Source organism: Muntiacus reevesi, chromosome 1 (genome assembly GCF_963930625.1).
Source record: "Muntiacus reevesi chromosome 1, mMunRee1.1, whole genome shotgun sequence".
Lineage (NCBI taxonomy): Eukaryota > Metazoa > Chordata > Mammalia > Artiodactyla > Cervidae > Muntiacus > Muntiacus reevesi.
Window position 1 is genome coordinate 191,681,809 of NC_089249.1, and position 18,233 is coordinate 191,700,041.

Consider the following 18,233-nt stretch of genomic DNA (forward strand, 5'->3'; position numbering starts at 1 on the left):
CATTGATCTATATTTCTGTCTTTGTGCCAGTACCATCCTGTCTTGATGACTGTGGCTTTGTAGTATAGTCTGAAGTCAGGCAGGTGATTCCTCCAGTTCCATTCTTCTTTCTCAAGATTACTTTGGCTATTCGAGGTTTTTTGTATTTCCATACAAATTGTGAAATTATTTGTTCTAGTTCTGTGAAAAATACCGTTGGTAGCTTGATATGGATTGCATTGAATCTATAGATTGCTTTGGGTAGTATAGTCATTTTGACAATATTGATTCTTCCCATCCATGAACACGGTATATTTCTCCATCTGTTTGTGTCCTCTTTGATTTCTTTCATCAGTGTTTTATAGTTTTCTATGTATAGAAAACTATACATAGTTCCTTTAGGTAGATATACTCCTAAGTATTTTATTCTTTTTGTTGCAATGGTGAATGGTATTGTTTCCTTCATTTCTCTTTCTGTTTTCTCATTGTTAGTGTATAGGAATGCAAGGGATTTCTGTGTGTTAACTTTATATCCTGCAACTTTACTATATTCGTTGATTAGCTCTAGTAATTTTCTGGTAGAGTCTTTAGGGTTTTCTGTGTAGAGGATCATGTCATCTGCAAACATCAGTTCTTCTTTTCCTACCTGGATTCCTTTTGCTTCTTTTTCTGCTCTGATTTCTGTGGCCAAAACTTCTAAGACTATGTTGAACAGTAGTGGTGAGAGTGGGCACCATTGTCTTGCTCCTGATTTTAGGGGAAATGCTTTCATTTTTTCACCATTGAGGGTAATGTCAAGCCTCTTTCTTAAACTACATCACTGGAGTGTGAGTTTCTACTAGTTAGTTTTATACATGAGTATTGGGGTGATATAATTCTGCAAGATTGCAGCCATGAAAAGATGCTTACTCCTTGGAAGGAAAGTTATGACCAACCTAGATAGCATATTAAAAAGCAGAGACATTACTTTGGCAACAAAGGTCCGTCTAGTCAAGGCTATGGTTTTTCCACTGGTCATGTGTGGATGTGAGAGTTGGACTGTGAAGAAAGCTGAGCGCCAAAGAATTGATGCTTTTGAACTGTGGTGTTGGAGAAGACTCTTGAGAGTCCCTTGGACTGCAAGGAGATCTAACCAGTCCATCCTAAAGGAGATCAGTCCTGAGTGTTCATTGGAAGGACTGATGCTGAAACTGAAACTCCAATACTTTGGCCACCTCATGCGAAGAGTTGACTCACTGGGAAAGACCCTGATGCTGGGAGGAATTGGAGGCAGGAGGAGAAGGGGACTACAGAGGATGAGATGGCTGGATGGCATGACCGACTCGATGAGATGAGTTTAAGTAAACTCCGGGAGTTGGTGATGGACAAGGAGGCCTGGCGTGCTGCGATCCATGGGGTTGCAAAGAGTTGGACACTACTGAGTGACTGAACTGAACTGAACTGAATTCTGCAAGTTATCTTTCAACAGTAGTTGTTCAGTTCCTCAGTCATGTCCAGTTCTTTGTGACTGTAGCCCACTAGGCTCCTCTGTCCTTGGATTTTCCTAGGCAAGAATACCGGAGTGTGTTGCTACTTCTTCCTCCAGGGGATCTTCCTGACCCAGTAATCGAACCCGTGTATCCTGTGACTCCTCCATTGGCAGGTGTATTCTTTACCACTGGGCCACCAGGGAAGCCAGTCAACAATAGTACATACGATTAAAAGGTAGTGCTTTTCCTTTGAATCAGTTAATATTTTCTCTCTTCATTTGGAAGTCTTTTGGATCCAAGGGTGAATTGAAATGTATATCTGATGTGTTTGTAGTCAGATTTAATTTTTTATAATTTTATTCTGTATTAAGCAATTGGAAAATGTGGTCATTTGTTGGAATTTTCCTACTGGATATCTGGATTCTGGACACTTCCTGGATATCTTTATAGTCTGTTTTCTGTGTTTTGTCTTTAATAACAAAGCTCCTTTTTTGGGACTTTCATGTGAATAATTGTTTTCATATTTAGACCTTTGCTTGTTGTCCTTCCTCTGACTGGTATTTGGTGAGTAAATTTTGAGAAGAGAGACCTGTGATGGGACAGATATCTGATTCTCTGTGTAATGTTAGAAACGAAATTTTCTAGCATCCATCCCATTCATGGTTCCATGTTAGAATCCACTGATAGCCTTACTTGCATGGGATTTGGAAAGCAGAAACAAACAAGACGTTATTCAGAGTTTGGAGGTGCCATACATGAAGAGAGAAGCCCATATATGGGCTTCCCTTGTGGCTCAGCTGGTAAGGAATCCTCCCACAATGCGGGAGACCTGGATTCAATCCCTGGGTTGGGAAGATCTCCTGGAGAAGGGTACGGCTACCCACTCCAGTATTCTGGCCTGGAGAATCCCATGGACTGTATAGTCCATGGGGTCGCAAAGAGTTGGACGAAAAGGAGTGACTTTCACTTAAGGATACTATCTTTCACCCCATTATTTTGGATTGTTTGACCTTCCAATCAAGAGTACCTCAAAACCACCACCAGTGTTTGGTTTCCATTTTTGTAGAGCTGTAGGTTTCCACTGATGTCTTTCCAAGATCCACATCAAAGATCCATCGGAGTTGGGATTTTTCTGTCAGGCCTCTTGTGTCCACCAAGAAGCTACTTTGGATTTTGCTGTTTGGGAGTATTGTCTGATTCCCCTCTTCTCTAGATTATATCCATTTAAAGTCTAAAGTGTTTAACAAACACCTTATGCTGTTAATGGTGCTAGCAAGTGTGTTTTCCTGATTCACCATGACACCTACAGTGATGCAGTAAAAAAACAAGGGAGTTTGTTTCTCTACTGCATTGTACACTGGCTGCCTTCACCTGATCTTTTATTTATTTCTGAAAATAAACTCCTTCCTTGTGTTGGTGTGTCCTGTCCTTGTAGTTGATTATAATCTCTCAATATGTTTTAAATTATGTTTGTATGTAAGAAGTATGCGAGTTTTTTTTGCCACAGGAATGCTTTGCTAGTTGTTTCATAGAAACATTTTATTAACTATTCTCTAAACCATCACGTGCTAACAAACACTGTGTTTTTAATTTCTCGAGAGGATATATGAAAATGACCCATTATAATTATCAATTTTCAGGTAAACATTGTAATTTTCTTCCTTTGTTCATTATATTTTATGAGTCAAGATTATGTGCATATGAATCCAGGTGTTTTTTCTGCCAGGAAATTTTTCTTTTCTTCTTTTTTTTTTTTAGTTTTAATTTTGGTCATGTGGCTAATTTCTTAATTGTTCTTAATACCCAGAAGTTAAATCATGTGGGGTTTTTTGTTTGTTTGTTTTTTGGCTGTGCTGTACAGTATGCAAGATCTTAGTTCCTGGACCAGGGATTGAACCTGGGCCTTCTGCACTGGGAGCATGGAGTCCTTGTCACTGGACCACCAGGAAGGTCTGGGATTTACAGTTTCTGCGAGTGAGGTATTAAACAGTAACAGAGCATCTACAGTATTAGCATCATGCCTGGGATGCTTCGAGCTGCGTGTTGGGGGGTCTTTGCTTTAACCATGCAGTTAGATTCAGTGCAGAAAAAAATGAAAAAAGGGACTGTCTTTACTTTTTCTCTCAGATCTTTCCCCTGAGTTTTATTCATCTTTAAATCCAATGTAAACTCTATCTCTCTAGAGTTTGCTGCCACTCTGAGATTCAGTCTTCCCAGATACCAAGTCCCAGGGCTGACTGCAGAATCATGGCTGACCCACTCACTCCTCTTAGTCTATTTCCTACCTTGGAGGACCTGTGATGAAGGAGAGGAGTCAGTGAACATCCTGGTGAATCTGAACATCAGAGAATAAAGTAGTTCACAAGGAACTTGAGACTGCTAAGGCTTCGGGGAAGGGGGTGCAGAACATGGAAGAACAGAGATGGGGTGATGGCTGCCCAGGAGTCAAGGAGAGAGGTGCTCAGGGGGTGACTAGGAAGGTAAACCTCACTTAAGTGGGATGTCGATTTTGTTCGTTAGCCACGTCTGTGCCTATCTCACCAGTCCTGGTGTCCCTGAGAGTGTGAAACCATCAGACAGAAGTCGCAGCTGTCTTCAGGACAACAAAGGGGAGATTCTCTCAGTCCACTGTGAACCAGGTAGGGGCCAGGCCAAGAAAGGCCTGGAGGTTGTGTCCAACCAACGTGGTTTATTTCTGTTCCAGCCAACCTCCTTTGGAACCTGTCTGGGAAAAGGGGACTTGGGCAGGTGTCACTGCAGCTTCCTCAGGTCCAGGTGTGGCAGGTAATGGCCCATGCTATTGGGCTGCTGTTGCTGAACCTCATAGTCTGCCTCCTTCTTCCGCCGGTGGACGGTGACCTGCGAGAGTGAACAGAGGGCTCAGAATGGACCAGTCATCTACCCAAGTATGGGAGGCTACGGGTGAAGGAGATGGCCACAGCCACAGAGACCTGTTGTTCCTGTGTGTCTCTCTTCCTGTTTTCTCTTAATTTTCTCTCAGCCTCTCCTTTCCCCCTCTTTCACCTCTTTTTCTTCTTTCTTCCCTTTAACTCTCCATTTTTTTCCTACCATTTTCTCTCTGATAGCCCCTTCATTTTTTTATCTTTTAAAAAAATTTGGTTTTTTTGTTTCTTTTTTCTGATATCCCCTTCATATCTTATCTCCTTCTCCTCACCCCAGCTTAACTGATATACAGTAAACTGCATATATTTATTTTTTTAAATGTTTAAAGTTTATCAGAATTAGACATCTTTCAAACAATGAGTATGTAGTGGTTTTTTTTTGTTTTTTGTTTTGCCATTTACTTGAAATGTGATCAGTAGCGTGCACGGTGGGTTCATTAGCTTTCAGCATCTGCTTGTAAACTTGGAATCAAACAACAGAAGGAATATATATTCCAAGTTATATATATACGTTTTAAGTTATTGGATCATGGTGGTCTAGCTGCTAAGTCATGTCTGACTCTTGCGACCCCATGCACTGTAGCCTGCCAGACTCCTCTGTCCGTGGTATTTTCCAGGCAAGAATACTGGAGTGGGTTGCCATTTCCTTCTCCAGGGGATCTTCCTGACCCAGGGATCGAACCTCGGTCTCCTGCATTGCAGGCAGATTCTTTACTGACTGAGCTACAAGGGAAGCCTCTATTGGACCATAATTGTTAACAAATACTGGTTGACTATATATTAGTTATTTCATCAATCAGTTTTAGTAATATTAATACTGTCTTTAAAAATTACCTTTGTTCATACTCTGATCATTAGTAATATGTGACAGTACTTTAAAAAATTATTTATGACTGTATTTGTTCTTTGTTGCTGTGTGCATGGGGTTTCTCTAGTTGCGGTGTGGGAGTTATGGCTGCTCTCTAATTGTAGTACATGGGCTTCTCATTGCGGTGGCTTCTCGTTGTAGCTCTTGAGCTCTAGAGCGCAGACTGTGTAGTTGCAGTCCATGGGCTTAGTTGCTCTGTGGTGTGTGGGATCTTCCCCGACCAGGGGTTGGACCCATGTCCCCTACATTGGCAGGCAGATTCTTAACCACTGGACCACCAGGAAAAGTCCTGCAGCATTGCTTTTTTAATCAACTCACTTTACTAAAGAAAATAAAAATGCTAAATATTTTAGCTTTTGAACAAAATCATGTAAGCTTTTACATTATTATGAAAAATTGTATTATTCAATATTTTCTATTATTGTAAAGATTATATAGGCTTCAGCTTCTAGTAATACATCACCAAGTAATTTGGACTAAATTTCTTACAAAGATAGCTAGAAAACTTAGACAGAATGAAAAAATATCTATTTGAAACCTTTGGAGAACAAATAATGTTACTAGACTGGGATATATAAGATGATGGAGACCTTGAGAAGGATCCTATTCTTAGGTAAACTGCATGCATTTAAAGTGAATGATTTGATAAGTTTGGATTATAAACTTATTGAACCATCCCTGTAATCAAAATAAGGAATGCTCATTATTCCCCCAGTTTCCCTCATGTTCTTTTGTAATTCTTCCTCCCTTGCTGTTTACAAACATATTCTTATTCCCAGACAACCACTGATCTGACTTCTATCCTCACAGATTAATTAGTATTTTCCAGAGTTTGTTTATAAATGGAATCCTACAATAAGTATTCTTTTTCATCTAACTTCTTTCATTCAGCATATTCAAATTCAAATTATTTTGAGATTTATCATTGTATATGTTAATAATCCAGTATTATTGCTAAAGAGTATTGAATTCTGTGAATATACCACACTTTGTTTACCCATTCACCTGTTGATGGACTGCTTGGTTTGTTTTTTAGTTTTTGGCTAGTGCAAATATTATGAACATTTATGTACAAGTTTTTGTATGGATATGTGTTTTAATTTCTCTTAAACAAATTCCTAGGAGGGAATGGTTGCACAGATATATGTAACTTTGAAAATCTATTTTTAATTGAAGTATAGTTGATTTATAATGTGTTTGTTTCTACTGTACAGCAAAGTCATTTAGTTATACACATATATATATACTTTAAAAATATTCTTTTCTATGTTATGGTTTATCCCAGGATACTGGGTATAGTTCCCAGGTTAAAGAGTAGGATTTTGTTATTTATCCATTCTATATGTAGTACTGTGTGACTACTAATCCCAATGTGACATTTACTTATTTTTACTGTAATTGCTCTACAGTGTTATGTTAGTTTCAGGCATGCAGCAAAGTGAGTCAACTGTATGTATACATGTATCCACTCTTTTTAAGATTTCCTTCCCTTTTAGTGGAGAAGGGAATGGCAACCCACTTCAGTGTTCTTGCCTGGAGAATTCCATGGACAGAGGAGCTTGGTGGAGCTACAGTCCATGGGGTCACAAAGAGTGGGACATGACTGAAGTGACTAACACTTTCACTTTCCCATTTAGGTCACCACAGAGCACCCAGTGTAACTTTCAAAGATGCACCCAAGCTATTTTTCACCAGCACTATAGGAGAGTTCCAGTTGCTTCATATCTTCACTGACACTTGTTATCGTCATTTTGATTTTAACCATTCTCATGCATAGTGGTATCTCATTATAACTTTCATTTACATTTCCCCAATGACAAATGTTGTTAAGAAAAGGAAAAGGCAAACCCCTCACAGACTAGGAGAAAATATCTGCAAAACACATCCCCAGCAGAGGACATGTCCTTATAATATATAAAAAGCTCTTATAACCTGATAGTAAGATGACAACACCTCCTTGCTTACCAGGAAAAAGCTGATCAGGACCATGATGAGCAACAGGAGTCCTGCCAGGCAGATGAGGATGATGGCCCAGAAGGGGAGGTCTGGGGAGACAAGTCCTGGTGTGAGACACCATCTATCATTTCTCCAGGGCCCCTGCTTCCCCCCAACACCCACTGACCCCAACTGTGCCTTAGAAATCCCAGTCTCGGGTTGACCAACTTTCATCATCATCCAATACCCTGGGTATGTGGTTCTTTTCAATGAGGCAGAGAACCAGAATATTCCCTCTCCACCCTACGCTACAGCAGCTTTGAGGCTTACCAGAATTCTCAGTCATGACATCGTTTCTGTTGGGAGAATACCCTGAAAGTGAATGAAATGGAGAACACATGTGAGTGTGTTTTACTTTTTTAAATAAAACTTTTCAAATATACAGACAAATAGAACCACGTCATAAACATTCATCATCTGGAAGTAACAATATTTATTTCACCCAGTTAAAACAATATTATTTGTTGTTTATTCACTAAGTCATGTCTGACTCTTTGTGACCCCATGAACTGTAGCCCGCCAGGCTCCTATGGACAGAGAAGCCTGGTGGGCTACAGTCCGTGGGATTTTCTAGGCAAGAATACTGGAGTGGGTTGCCATTTCCTTCTCCAGGGGGTCTTCTCCACCCAGGGATTGAACCTGAGTCTCTTCCATTGGCAGACAGATTCTTTACCACTAAGCTACCAAGGAAGCCCCGAAGAATATCATACCTAGTGTATAACTATTTGGCTTCCCAGGTGACACTAGTGGTAAAGAACTTGCCTGCCAATACAGGAGATGGAGGTGATGGGGGTTTGATTCCTGGGTCAGGAAGATCTCCTGGAGGGGGGTATGACAACCACTCCAGTATTCTTGGCTGGAGAATCCCATTGACAGAGGAGCCTGGGGGGCTATAATCCACAGAGTCGCAGAGTCGGACATGACTGAAATGACTTAATATGCATGCACGTATGTATAACTTATTAACACTTGCCACACTTGTTTCATCCCATAATTCCATTGAAATATTAAAGTCATATAGACATAATAATGTTTCACCCCATTGTAGTTTGCATCACTGGAAAATGAGGATACTTTACTACATAATAACAGAGCCACAATCACACTACAAAAGTGTGATATTTCAAATCATACCTCTGGGAATGGATGGATGACTGGTGATGGACTGAGCTATCTTATGCTAGTGGAGGGGAGAATGGGTCATAGGAGTTGACAAGACCATGGGATCTCTCTAAATTTATAAATTCCTACTCAAAAGCCCTCTGCCTATGAACACATTCACTCCCTTTTCCCTTTACTGAGTTTTTTTTTAATACTTATTTTCCAGGATTCACCTAGACTGTAATTTCCTCGGAAGCCTCCTGATTACCACTCCTAAGTGTGGATTTGTTCACATCAATAATTCATTGTTTTCAACTGCCTATTCTTTTTTTTTTTTTTTTCAGTTTTATTTATTTATTTGTTTTACTTTACAATATTGTAGTGGTTTTGCCATACATTGGCATGAATCCACCACAGGTGTACATGTGTTCCCCATCCTGAACCCCTCTCCCACCTTCCTCCCCATCCCATCCCTCTGGGTCATCCCAGTGCACCAGCCCCGAGCACCCTGCATCATGCATCAAACCTGGACTGGTGATTCGTTTCACATATGATAATATACATGTTTCAATGCCATTCTCCCATATCATCCTGCCCTTGCCTTCTCCCACAGAGTCCAAAAGACTGTTCTATGCATCTGTGTCTCTTTTGCTGTCTCGCATACAGGGTTATCATTACCATCTTTCTAAATTCCACATATATGTGTTAGTATGCAGGACACTGGATACTAACACTGGATTGGTGTTTTTCTTTCTGGCTTACTTCACTCTGTATAACAGGCTCCAGTTTCATCCACCTAATTAGAACTGATTCAAATGTATTCTTTTTAATGGCTGAGTAATATTCCATTGTGTATATATATCACAGCTTTCTTATCCATTCGTCTGCTGATGGGCATCTAGGTTGCTTCCATGTCCTGGCTATTATAAACAGTGTTGTGATGAACATTGGGGTACACGTGTCTCTTTCAATTCTAATTTCCTCAGTGTGTATGCCCAGCAGTGGGATTGCTGGGTCCTATGTCAACTGCCTATTCTTGTTATTTCCAACTGCAACATAAACTATATAGGACCTGCCTGATTAGCACTGATTGGGGGAGGGTTGTAGGCCCCCCTTGCTTGTACAAACTCTCTCTAGTCAAAATCTATTTTCCTTTTTAATTTTATTTATTTCTGATTTTAATTGGAATCTTCTTTTTTTTTTTTAATTGGAGTAAAATTGCTTTACAATGTTGTATTAGTTTCTGCCTTACAGTGAAATGAATCAACCATAAATATATGTATACGGCCCCCTCCCTCTTGCCTCTTCCTTCCCATCTCTCCTCCCCAGGCAAATTCTTAAGATGTGCTGTGTGATATAAGCAGCAACAAGTGCCTTTTTAAATTAAAATTAATTTTAATGAAGTAAAGTTTAAAAAAATCTGGTGCTCTGTACTATTAAAATTCAGTAATCATAAAAGCCAGTCACAATAAGTGAAAGTGAAAGTCACTCAGTGGTGTCTGACTCTTTGTGACTCCATGGCCTTATATAGTCCATGGAATTCTCCAGGCCAGAATACGGGAGAGGGTAGCCTTTTCCTTCTCCAAGGGGTCTTCCCAACCCAGGGACTGAACCCAGGTCTCCTGCATTGCAGGCGGATTCTTTACCAGCTGAGCCACCGGGGAAGCCCAAGAATACTGGAGTGGGTAGTCTACCCTACCCCTTCTCCAGCAGATCTTCGCGACCTGGGAATCAAACTGGGGTCTTCCGCGTTGCAGGCAGATTCTTTACCAACTGAGCTATCAGGGAAGTCCTCAGTCACAATAACCGTACTTCAAATATACTCAGGAGTCTCATGTGATGTATGCTCTGGGCAGCACAGATATAAGACACTTCCATCCTTAAGAAACTTCTACTGCATTATGCTGTCTAGGAGAGATGACAAGTGTCTCCTGAGTCACACAGGGTTATCGTTTCTTCTCCCTCAGTGATGGGTAAAGTCTGGGAGACTGTGCCACCTCTGCCAGCCTGGGAAAGTTCAATGCTGACTCATCCTCAGGTCTCCAGACTCCCAGGAAAGCCCCCATGTGAGGAAATTGGAAGCCCTCACTCCTGCCCCAATGATCAGGGAGTCTTACCATCCACAAGAAGACTGTTCCTGTCCAGGGTGAAATTCTGCAGCTGAGTACCATTCTTGGTCAGACGCAGGAATTCCTCATAGATGACAACTTGGTATGGACTCCGAGTCAGAAGCACGAAGTTACACTGAGCGTTTACCCCAGTGTGGTTGCTTGGAGGGACAGACCTGGAAGGACACCAGGGATGAACAAGGTATCTGCAGTTCTACCCCAATTCTAGGTTCTCTGCTGGTCCTGTCCAGGAGAACTTTCCGCAGTGATGTAAACATTGGTGTCTGCAGTATCCAGTGCAGTCATTATTTGCCCCTTGTTACCGAGCACTTAAAATATGGCTAGTGTGGGACTTCCCTGGTGGTCCAGTGGCTAAGACTCTGCTCCCAATGCAGGGGGCCTGAGTTCAATCCCGGGTCAGGGAATCAGATCCCATATGCCACAACTCAGAGTCTGCATGCCACAACTAAAACAGATTCTGCATGCTGCAATTAAGACATGGCAGTGGCTCAGACGGTAAAGAATCTGCCTGCAATGTGGGAGACCCAGGTTCAACCCCTTGGGTCAGGAAGATACCCTGGAGAAGGGAACGGCAACCCACTCTAGTATCCTTGCCTGGAGAATTCCATGGACAGTCAAATAATAAATATTAAAAAAAAAAAAAAGGGTTAATCTGCATATTGTGAAAGCAAACCAGAAAGAAAAATCAAATTTGCCTCAAAAAGAAACATGACTAGTGTTGAGTGAGAAACTGAATGTCTCATTTTATTTAATTGGATTAATTTATAAATAAATAAGCACAAGGAGAATATTTTGAAATGCTGGAGTAAGGACTCCTGAAAATCTGTAAAAACAATGAGAACACTGGTAAACATGGCCAAAATCAACTTTTTCAGAAGTCTAGAAATGAACCAAAGGCTGGCAACAAGCCAAGCAGCATTCAGGTAAGGAAAAAATGTTTGCATCTTGGTAAATGGAGTCAACTTTATGGCATTATAGCTTGCACAGTTCTCATTCCACTCTCACAAAGGACTCAGTAGCTGTGAAAACCGTAAGGTTAGAACCAGTTGACTCATTAGCATGGGTCTTCCTCATTCTTCACTCACCCCCATCCCCTAGCAAACAATTTCCTTTCTCCCTCTGGGGATTTACTCTTCTGGACAATAGGCATTCCATTTATATGAAATGTATATAAATAGAATCACATATTGTGTGGTCTTTTGTGATTGATCTATTTCATTAGAATAGTGTTTTTTGTTTTTTTTAATTTTTAATTTTTTTTATTTTTCAGTGGGTTTTGTCATACATTGATATGAATCAGTCATAGAGTTACACGTATTCCCCATCCTGATCCCCTCTCCCACCTCCCTCTCCACCCGATTCCTCTGGGTCTTCCCAGTCCACCAGGCCTGAGCACTTGACTCATGCATCCCACCTGGGCTGGTGATCTGTTTCACCATAGATAATATACATGCTGTTCTTTCGAAACATCCCACCCTCACCTTCTCCCACGGAGTTCAAAAGTCTGTTCTATACTTCTGTGTCTCTTTTTCTGTTTTGCATATAGGGTTATCGTTACCATCTTTCTAAATTCCATATATATGTGTTAGTATACTGTAATGTTCTTTATAAAAATATGGAATGCTTCACGAATTTGCGTGTCATTCTTGCTCAGGGGCCATGCTAATCTTCTCTGTATCGTTCCAATTTTAGTATATGTGCTGCCGAAGCGAGCACTAGAATAGTGTTCTTAAGAGAGAGGTGATATAGGTATAATTATGACTGATTTGCATTGTTATATGGCAGAAAACTGAAAGCATTAGTCACTCAGTCATGTCCAACTCTTTGCAACACCATGGACTGTAGCTCACCACGCTCCTCTGCCCATGGGATTTCCCAGGGAAGAATACTGGAGTGGGTTGCCATTTCCTCCTCCAGAGATTGAACCGGTGTCTCCTACAGCTCCTGCATTGGTAGGCAGATTCTTGACCACTGAGCCACCAGGGAAGCCCCAGTGTTTGGGTAACGGCTCTGTTTTCCTAGGGCTGTCTTCCATAACATCTAGGAACAGAAAGACTACAGCCTTGGGGACACTTTTAAAGGACAGTACGAGTCTCCAAAGTGGTCAGGTCCTGAGCTGCAACTCACCTGAATGCTGAAACTTCACAGTCAGAAAAATGAGTCTTGAGGCTGCTGTTTCGGAAGAGTTGGTTGAGCTGAAAGATAGGGCAACATTTCCTAGGTTAGAATCCATGACTCTGTGGCACTGGAGAGTGCCAATTAGCCAATTGAGTACACTGCCCCATTTATTTATTTATTTATTTTTCTGTTGGTCAAATGGTAAAGAATATCCACTCCCACTGCAGAGGGCACGGGTTCAATCCCTGGTCAGGGAACAAAGATCCTGCATGCTGCAGAGCGCAACCAAGAAAACAAAAAAGAAAAGAAAAACCAGCCCAGGTATGTACACCAAAGCATGCCCTGTTCCAGGATATTACTTGGGTTAGTAATCGAACCCGTCTATGGCTGTCTCTTCATTTGTAAAATGCGAATAAGAATCTGTCTTTATGAACTATTAAAAACAGAAGTCACCTTCTGGATAACCAACAAGGATCTACTGCATAGTACAGGGAACTATACATAATATTTTATAATAACCTACAATTGAAGATAATCTGAAGAAGGATATATATATATATATATATATATATATATATATATATATATATATATATGAATTGCTATGCTGTACATCTGGAACTAATCCAATATTGTAAATCAGCTATACTTCAATTAAAAAAAATGTCCAGGGGACTTCCCCTGGTGGTCCAGTGGTTAAGAATTGCCTTCCAATGTGGGGGATACAGTTTTGGTCCCTGGATGGGGAACTAAGATCCCATATGCTGCAAGGCAACAAAACCCACAGGCTGCAACCACTGAGCCCATGCATTCTGGAGCCCATGTGCCACAACTACGGACATCTGTGTGCTGCAATGAAGATCCAGCACCACCAAAATAAAATAATAAAAAATAAGTAAAATTTAAAAATGTCCAGATGCTAAACTGAAAAAAAAAAAAAAAAGGCAAATGGTGCACACTAAAAAAAATAGGTCACCCTCTGCAGAGGAATAGAGTGGGCACAGAAGCCCATTCTTACCGCATCCTCAATATTTCTCTTGTTTGTCTGGTATTTGGGAGTGTCTGGCTGTTTCATGTCCTGAGAATAGAATAGGTTGGTGACAGTGAAATTTAGATGGACTTTCTGGAAACTGGGACTGATCATTGGTTGGTCCGTTGGTGGGTGAATTGATGGCTCCGCTTCTAGAATAAAAGGAAAGTGAAAGTTCCCATCAGGGGAAGTTTTCAACAAAGAAGTCATTAGAGTCAGTCTACTGATTCCTGACACTGTGGACTGAGCTGGGTTTTTAAAAGTGGGTTACAGGGACTTCTCTGGTCCCCCAGTGGTTAAAGATCTGCCTTGCAATGCAGGGGATGGGGATTTGACCCCTGGTCTGGGAACTAAGATCTCACATACCGTGGGGCAACTAAGCGCACTTGATGCAAAAGAAAAGCCAGTATGCTGCAACTAGAGAAAGCCTGTGTGTGCAATGAAGAAGACCCAGGGCAGAAGACCCCCAAAAAAGTAGGCTACAATAAAAAAGAATGAAATGATACCGTTTGCAGCAACATGGATGGACATAGAGATTATCATACTAAGTGAAGTAAATCAGAAAAAGAAAAATGCCATATGATATTACTTATATGTGGAATCTAAAATGTGATATAAATCAACATATCTGTTAAACAAAATCAGACTCACAGACATAGAAAACAGACTAGTAGCTGCCAAAGGGGAAAGGAAATAGAGGGAGGGAGGGAATGGGAGTTTGGGATTAGCAGAGGCAAGCTATTATATATAAAGTGGATAAACCACAAGGTCCTACTGTATAACACAGGGAACTATTAATATATTCAATGGTCTGCGACAGACTCTAATGGAAAAGAATATGAAAAAGAAAAATACATATGTGTGTATGTTCTTGTTGTTTAATCGCTGTGTCATGTTCGATTCTTTTGTGACACCATGGACTGCAGCCTTCCAGGCTTCTCTGTCCATGGGATATCCCAGGCAGGAATGCTGGAGTGGGTTTTCATTTCCTTCTCCAGGGGATCTTCCTAACCTAGGGATCAAACCTGTGTCTCCTGCATTGGCAGGCAGATTCTTTACCACTGAGCCACCTGGAAAGCCCATATATGTATAACTGAATCGTTTTACTAGATTGAAGAGGGTAACACAACATTGTAAATCAACTGCACTTCAAGGAAAATTTTTAAAAAATTGGCTACTGAAGACCATCTGTCCACCTTGAATCCATTCATCTGTCTGCCTGTCCAGCTGTCCTCTAAGCATTGTGAGCGTTCACTAGGTTGTGGGGAAGAGGAGACTGGATTTCTCTGGGGCAGTCGGCAGGTACTGACCATTCTAGTGGGCATCCATCATCTTTGCTGATCTAGGTCCCTAATGTGTCTTTCTCCCCCTCCCCAGTCATTGTCCTGGTAGAGGACAATCACCAGAGGATGAGCTTTCTAAAGTAGAACTCTGAGTGTGCCATATTCCTCCCCAAACCATTCCAGTGCCCAGGGAAGTCTCTGCCCACATCTTTAGCCACAGTTGTCACCCATCTTATGTCAAAGTGTATGCTCCAGCCACACCAAACTCCTTATAGCCTCCTTCAATGACATGCTCTATCTTCTAGGTTACAGACACTTGGGGCTCAACTCCCTATCTCTTCCCTTCAGCTAAGTCCTAGTCTCCTTCAGATCTGTTTCTTCATCACTTCCTCTAGAAAACTTGCCAAGAGAGAGTGGTGTAATCCCTCTTTGGAATTCCCACACTTTCGAAATTCCTCTGTCATATCAGCAATCACACTGTATCATCAGTGCCTATTTATTTTCAAGGCATAAACATTTCATGAATGAATGAATGAATCAACCAATGTATGACTCATAACTGCAGCCTAAGAAGGAAACCCAGGGTCCTTCCCATTCTGGGTTAGAAAAACTGACATGTAAAATAACCATTCTGCTGGTTGCAATGGCTGGATTTTCTCTTCCTATCTCCTGTTGGATGACATTGCCATGAATCATCAGCATGGGCTTCTAGAAAGCCTTTTTCCTCTGCAGCCTCTATCCATGTCGCTTATACCCAGAAGCCCTATTCTTCATAAAACCATCTTTTGGACTTCCCTCATGGTCCAGTGGTTAAGAATCTGCCTGCCAATGCAGAGAACGCCTGGTCTGGGAAGATCCCACACGCCGTGGGGCAACTAAGCCCACACACACATCACAACTACTGAGCCCATGCTCTGGAGTCTGACAGCTACAACTACTGAAGTCCAAGTGCCTAGAGCATGTGCTTCACAACAAGAGAAGTCACCACAATGAGAAGTCTGAACATTGTCACTAGAGGGTAGCCCCTGCTCACTGCAACTAGAGAAAGCCCACTTAGCAATGAATACCCAGCACAGTCAAAAATAAATAAATTTTTTTTAAAAGACCAAGTACGGATAGAAGAATTGGATCATAAGGAAGGCTGAGCACCAACGAATTGATGCTTTTGAACTGTGGTGCTGGAGAAGACTCTTGAGAGTCTCCTGGACAGCAAGGAAACCAAGCCAGTCAACCCTAAAGGAAATCAACCCTGGATATTCATTGGAAGAACTGAGGCTGAAGCTGAAGCTCCAATACTTTGGCCACCTGACGTGAAGAGCCGACTCATTGTAAGAGACCCTGATGCTGGGAAAGATTGAGGGCAACAGGAGAAGGGGGCAACAGAGGATGAGATGGTTGGATGGCATCACTGACTCAATGGACATGAGTTTGAGCAAACTCCAGGAGATGGTGAAGGATAAGGAAGCCTGGCATGCTGCCGTTTATGGGTTCATAAAGAGTCAGTTGGACATGACTTAGTGACTAAACAACAACAAAAGAATTTTTAAAAAACACCTTTTCCGGCCACGAACATATCCCCCACTCTATGTCCCACCTGTCACGTGCACATCTGTGAGCTGGTAGGTGGCACCCAGCCAGTGGGATGAGGCGTTCAGGGTCTTGTCTAGAAATACTTGCTTCACCATGCTGGAGTCCACATTGGAGGAGAACCAGGCCTTGATGGTGACCGATATGGGATCCAACCTGGGAACAGAGACCATGGGATCTCAGCCAGCACCCAACACCAGCAGTGTGTCCTGAGTTCCTGCTTTGTAGAGTCAAAGACGTAAGGGTAAGCACCTCAATATCTGACTGGCTTCTTGCTCTAGGCAAGAGAAGAGACCCTGACCAAAAAGGGAAAAGCTTCTAGGAGTTAGGAAGAGAAGCAATAACAGTAACACTAATGAATGTCTATTGTGGTCCTCTAAGAAGTGACTGCCACATTCCTTCCCTATCACTCTGGTAGAAGCTATAATTACAATCTGTTGTTTAGTCACTAACTCCTGTCCAACTCTTTGTGACCCCATGAACTGCAGCCCAGTAGGCTCCTCTCTGGGATATTCTAGGCAAGAATACTAGAGTGGGTTGCCATTTCCTTCTCCAGGGGCTCTTCCTGACCCAGAGATCGAACTCAAGTCTCCTGCACGGCAGGTGGATTCTTTACCACTGAGTCACCAGGGAAGCCTATTTTTATAATTATCCCCATGTTAAAGACAAAGGAACTGAAATTACTAACTTTCAAAGTCAGCAGCATATTCCATGATCCTCCGTCTCTCTAGTATATATGTCCTAGGCCTCTACTCATCCTTCAGAGATGTGGGTTCAAACCCAGCTTCTGTGCCACAGTTTTCCCATGTGAACATGGGGGATGCACATGTTGGATCTCTCATGTGAGAATGTTATGAAAATGAAATGAGATAATCATGCATGAAAGTACTCAACAGGAAGCCTGGCCATGGTAAATATTACTAGATTACTATTAGCTGAAAGTTGTATTTCCCAAGAAGGGGGTGGGTGCAGGGAGATGGTGGGTCCATGAGGGTAACCCTTTTCCTGTTCCCCAAAGACCTATGGAAGGAGACAGTAAGATTAGCTGTCAGGGATGTGGGGAAGCATGGGCACCAGGTGAATGACTTGCAGTCCAAGGATGTGCCAACAGTGCTCAGAGCTTGAGCTGCCATCTCAGCCAATGCTTCCAGTCTCCTCAACTTACGTCAAGTTGGTGACCAGGCAGTAGAGGAATACATCTTGTAGCTGGCTGCTTCTGTAGAGTTTAGTGGCCTAGAATAAAGGGGAGGGAGGCTGGATGAGATGGAGGTCTCTTGGGGCTGGAGGGGGCCACTGGAGCCAGAGAGGAACAAACATAAGTCTTGAAGCAAGGGAGACCTGAGTTCTGATCCTGGTTCTGTCCTTAACTCCACTGTGTGCCCTTAGGCACAATGTGCCCTTTTCTGAGCCTCAATTTTCCCATCTGAAAAGTGGGGAGGCAGCTAGGGTACCAACTCTGGAATCTGAAATAACCTAGGACATGTAGGTAAAGGGAAGAGTTGAAACAATCACTTAATAGATGCAGGGCAGGACTTCTCTGGTGGTACAGTAGATAAGAATTCACCTGCCAATGCAAGCAATATGGATTCGATCCCCGGTTAGGGAAGATTCCACATGCTGCAGAGCAGCTAAGACCACAACTACTAAATCTGTGCTCTGGAGCCCAGGAACCACAACTTCTGAAGCCTGTACGCCGAGAGCCTGTGCTCCACAACAAGAGAAGCCACCGCAATGAGAAGCCTGTGCACCACGACAAAGAGTAACCCCCGCT

General features: G+C 42.1%; 1 protein-coding gene and 1 non-coding gene across 2 annotated transcripts in view; both read right to left on the reverse strand.

Moving 5' to 3' along the window:
• Nucleotides 1-3,558: 3,558 nt before the first annotated feature.
• Nucleotides 3,559-18,233, reverse strand: part of MUC16 (mucin 16, cell surface associated) — an 88,380-nt gene continuing 73,705 nt past the window's right edge. Inside the window, 8 exon segments of the mRNA XM_065917692.1 lie at nt 3,559-4,307; nt 7,185-7,264; nt 7,485-7,526; nt 10,433-10,599; nt 12,572-12,639; nt 13,581-13,744; nt 16,470-16,618; nt 17,628-17,695. Coding sequence (XP_065773764.1) covers nt 4,200-4,307; nt 7,185-7,264; nt 7,485-7,526; nt 10,433-10,599; nt 12,572-12,639; nt 13,581-13,744; nt 16,470-16,618; nt 17,628-17,695 — 846 coding nt within the window. The 3' untranslated portion in view covers nt 3,559-4,199.
• LOC136156656 (U6 spliceosomal RNA) lies at nt 12,054-12,160 on the reverse strand. The gene has a single exon (XR_010661146.1). It is a non-coding gene; the product is annotated as a U6 spliceosomal RNA (small nuclear RNA).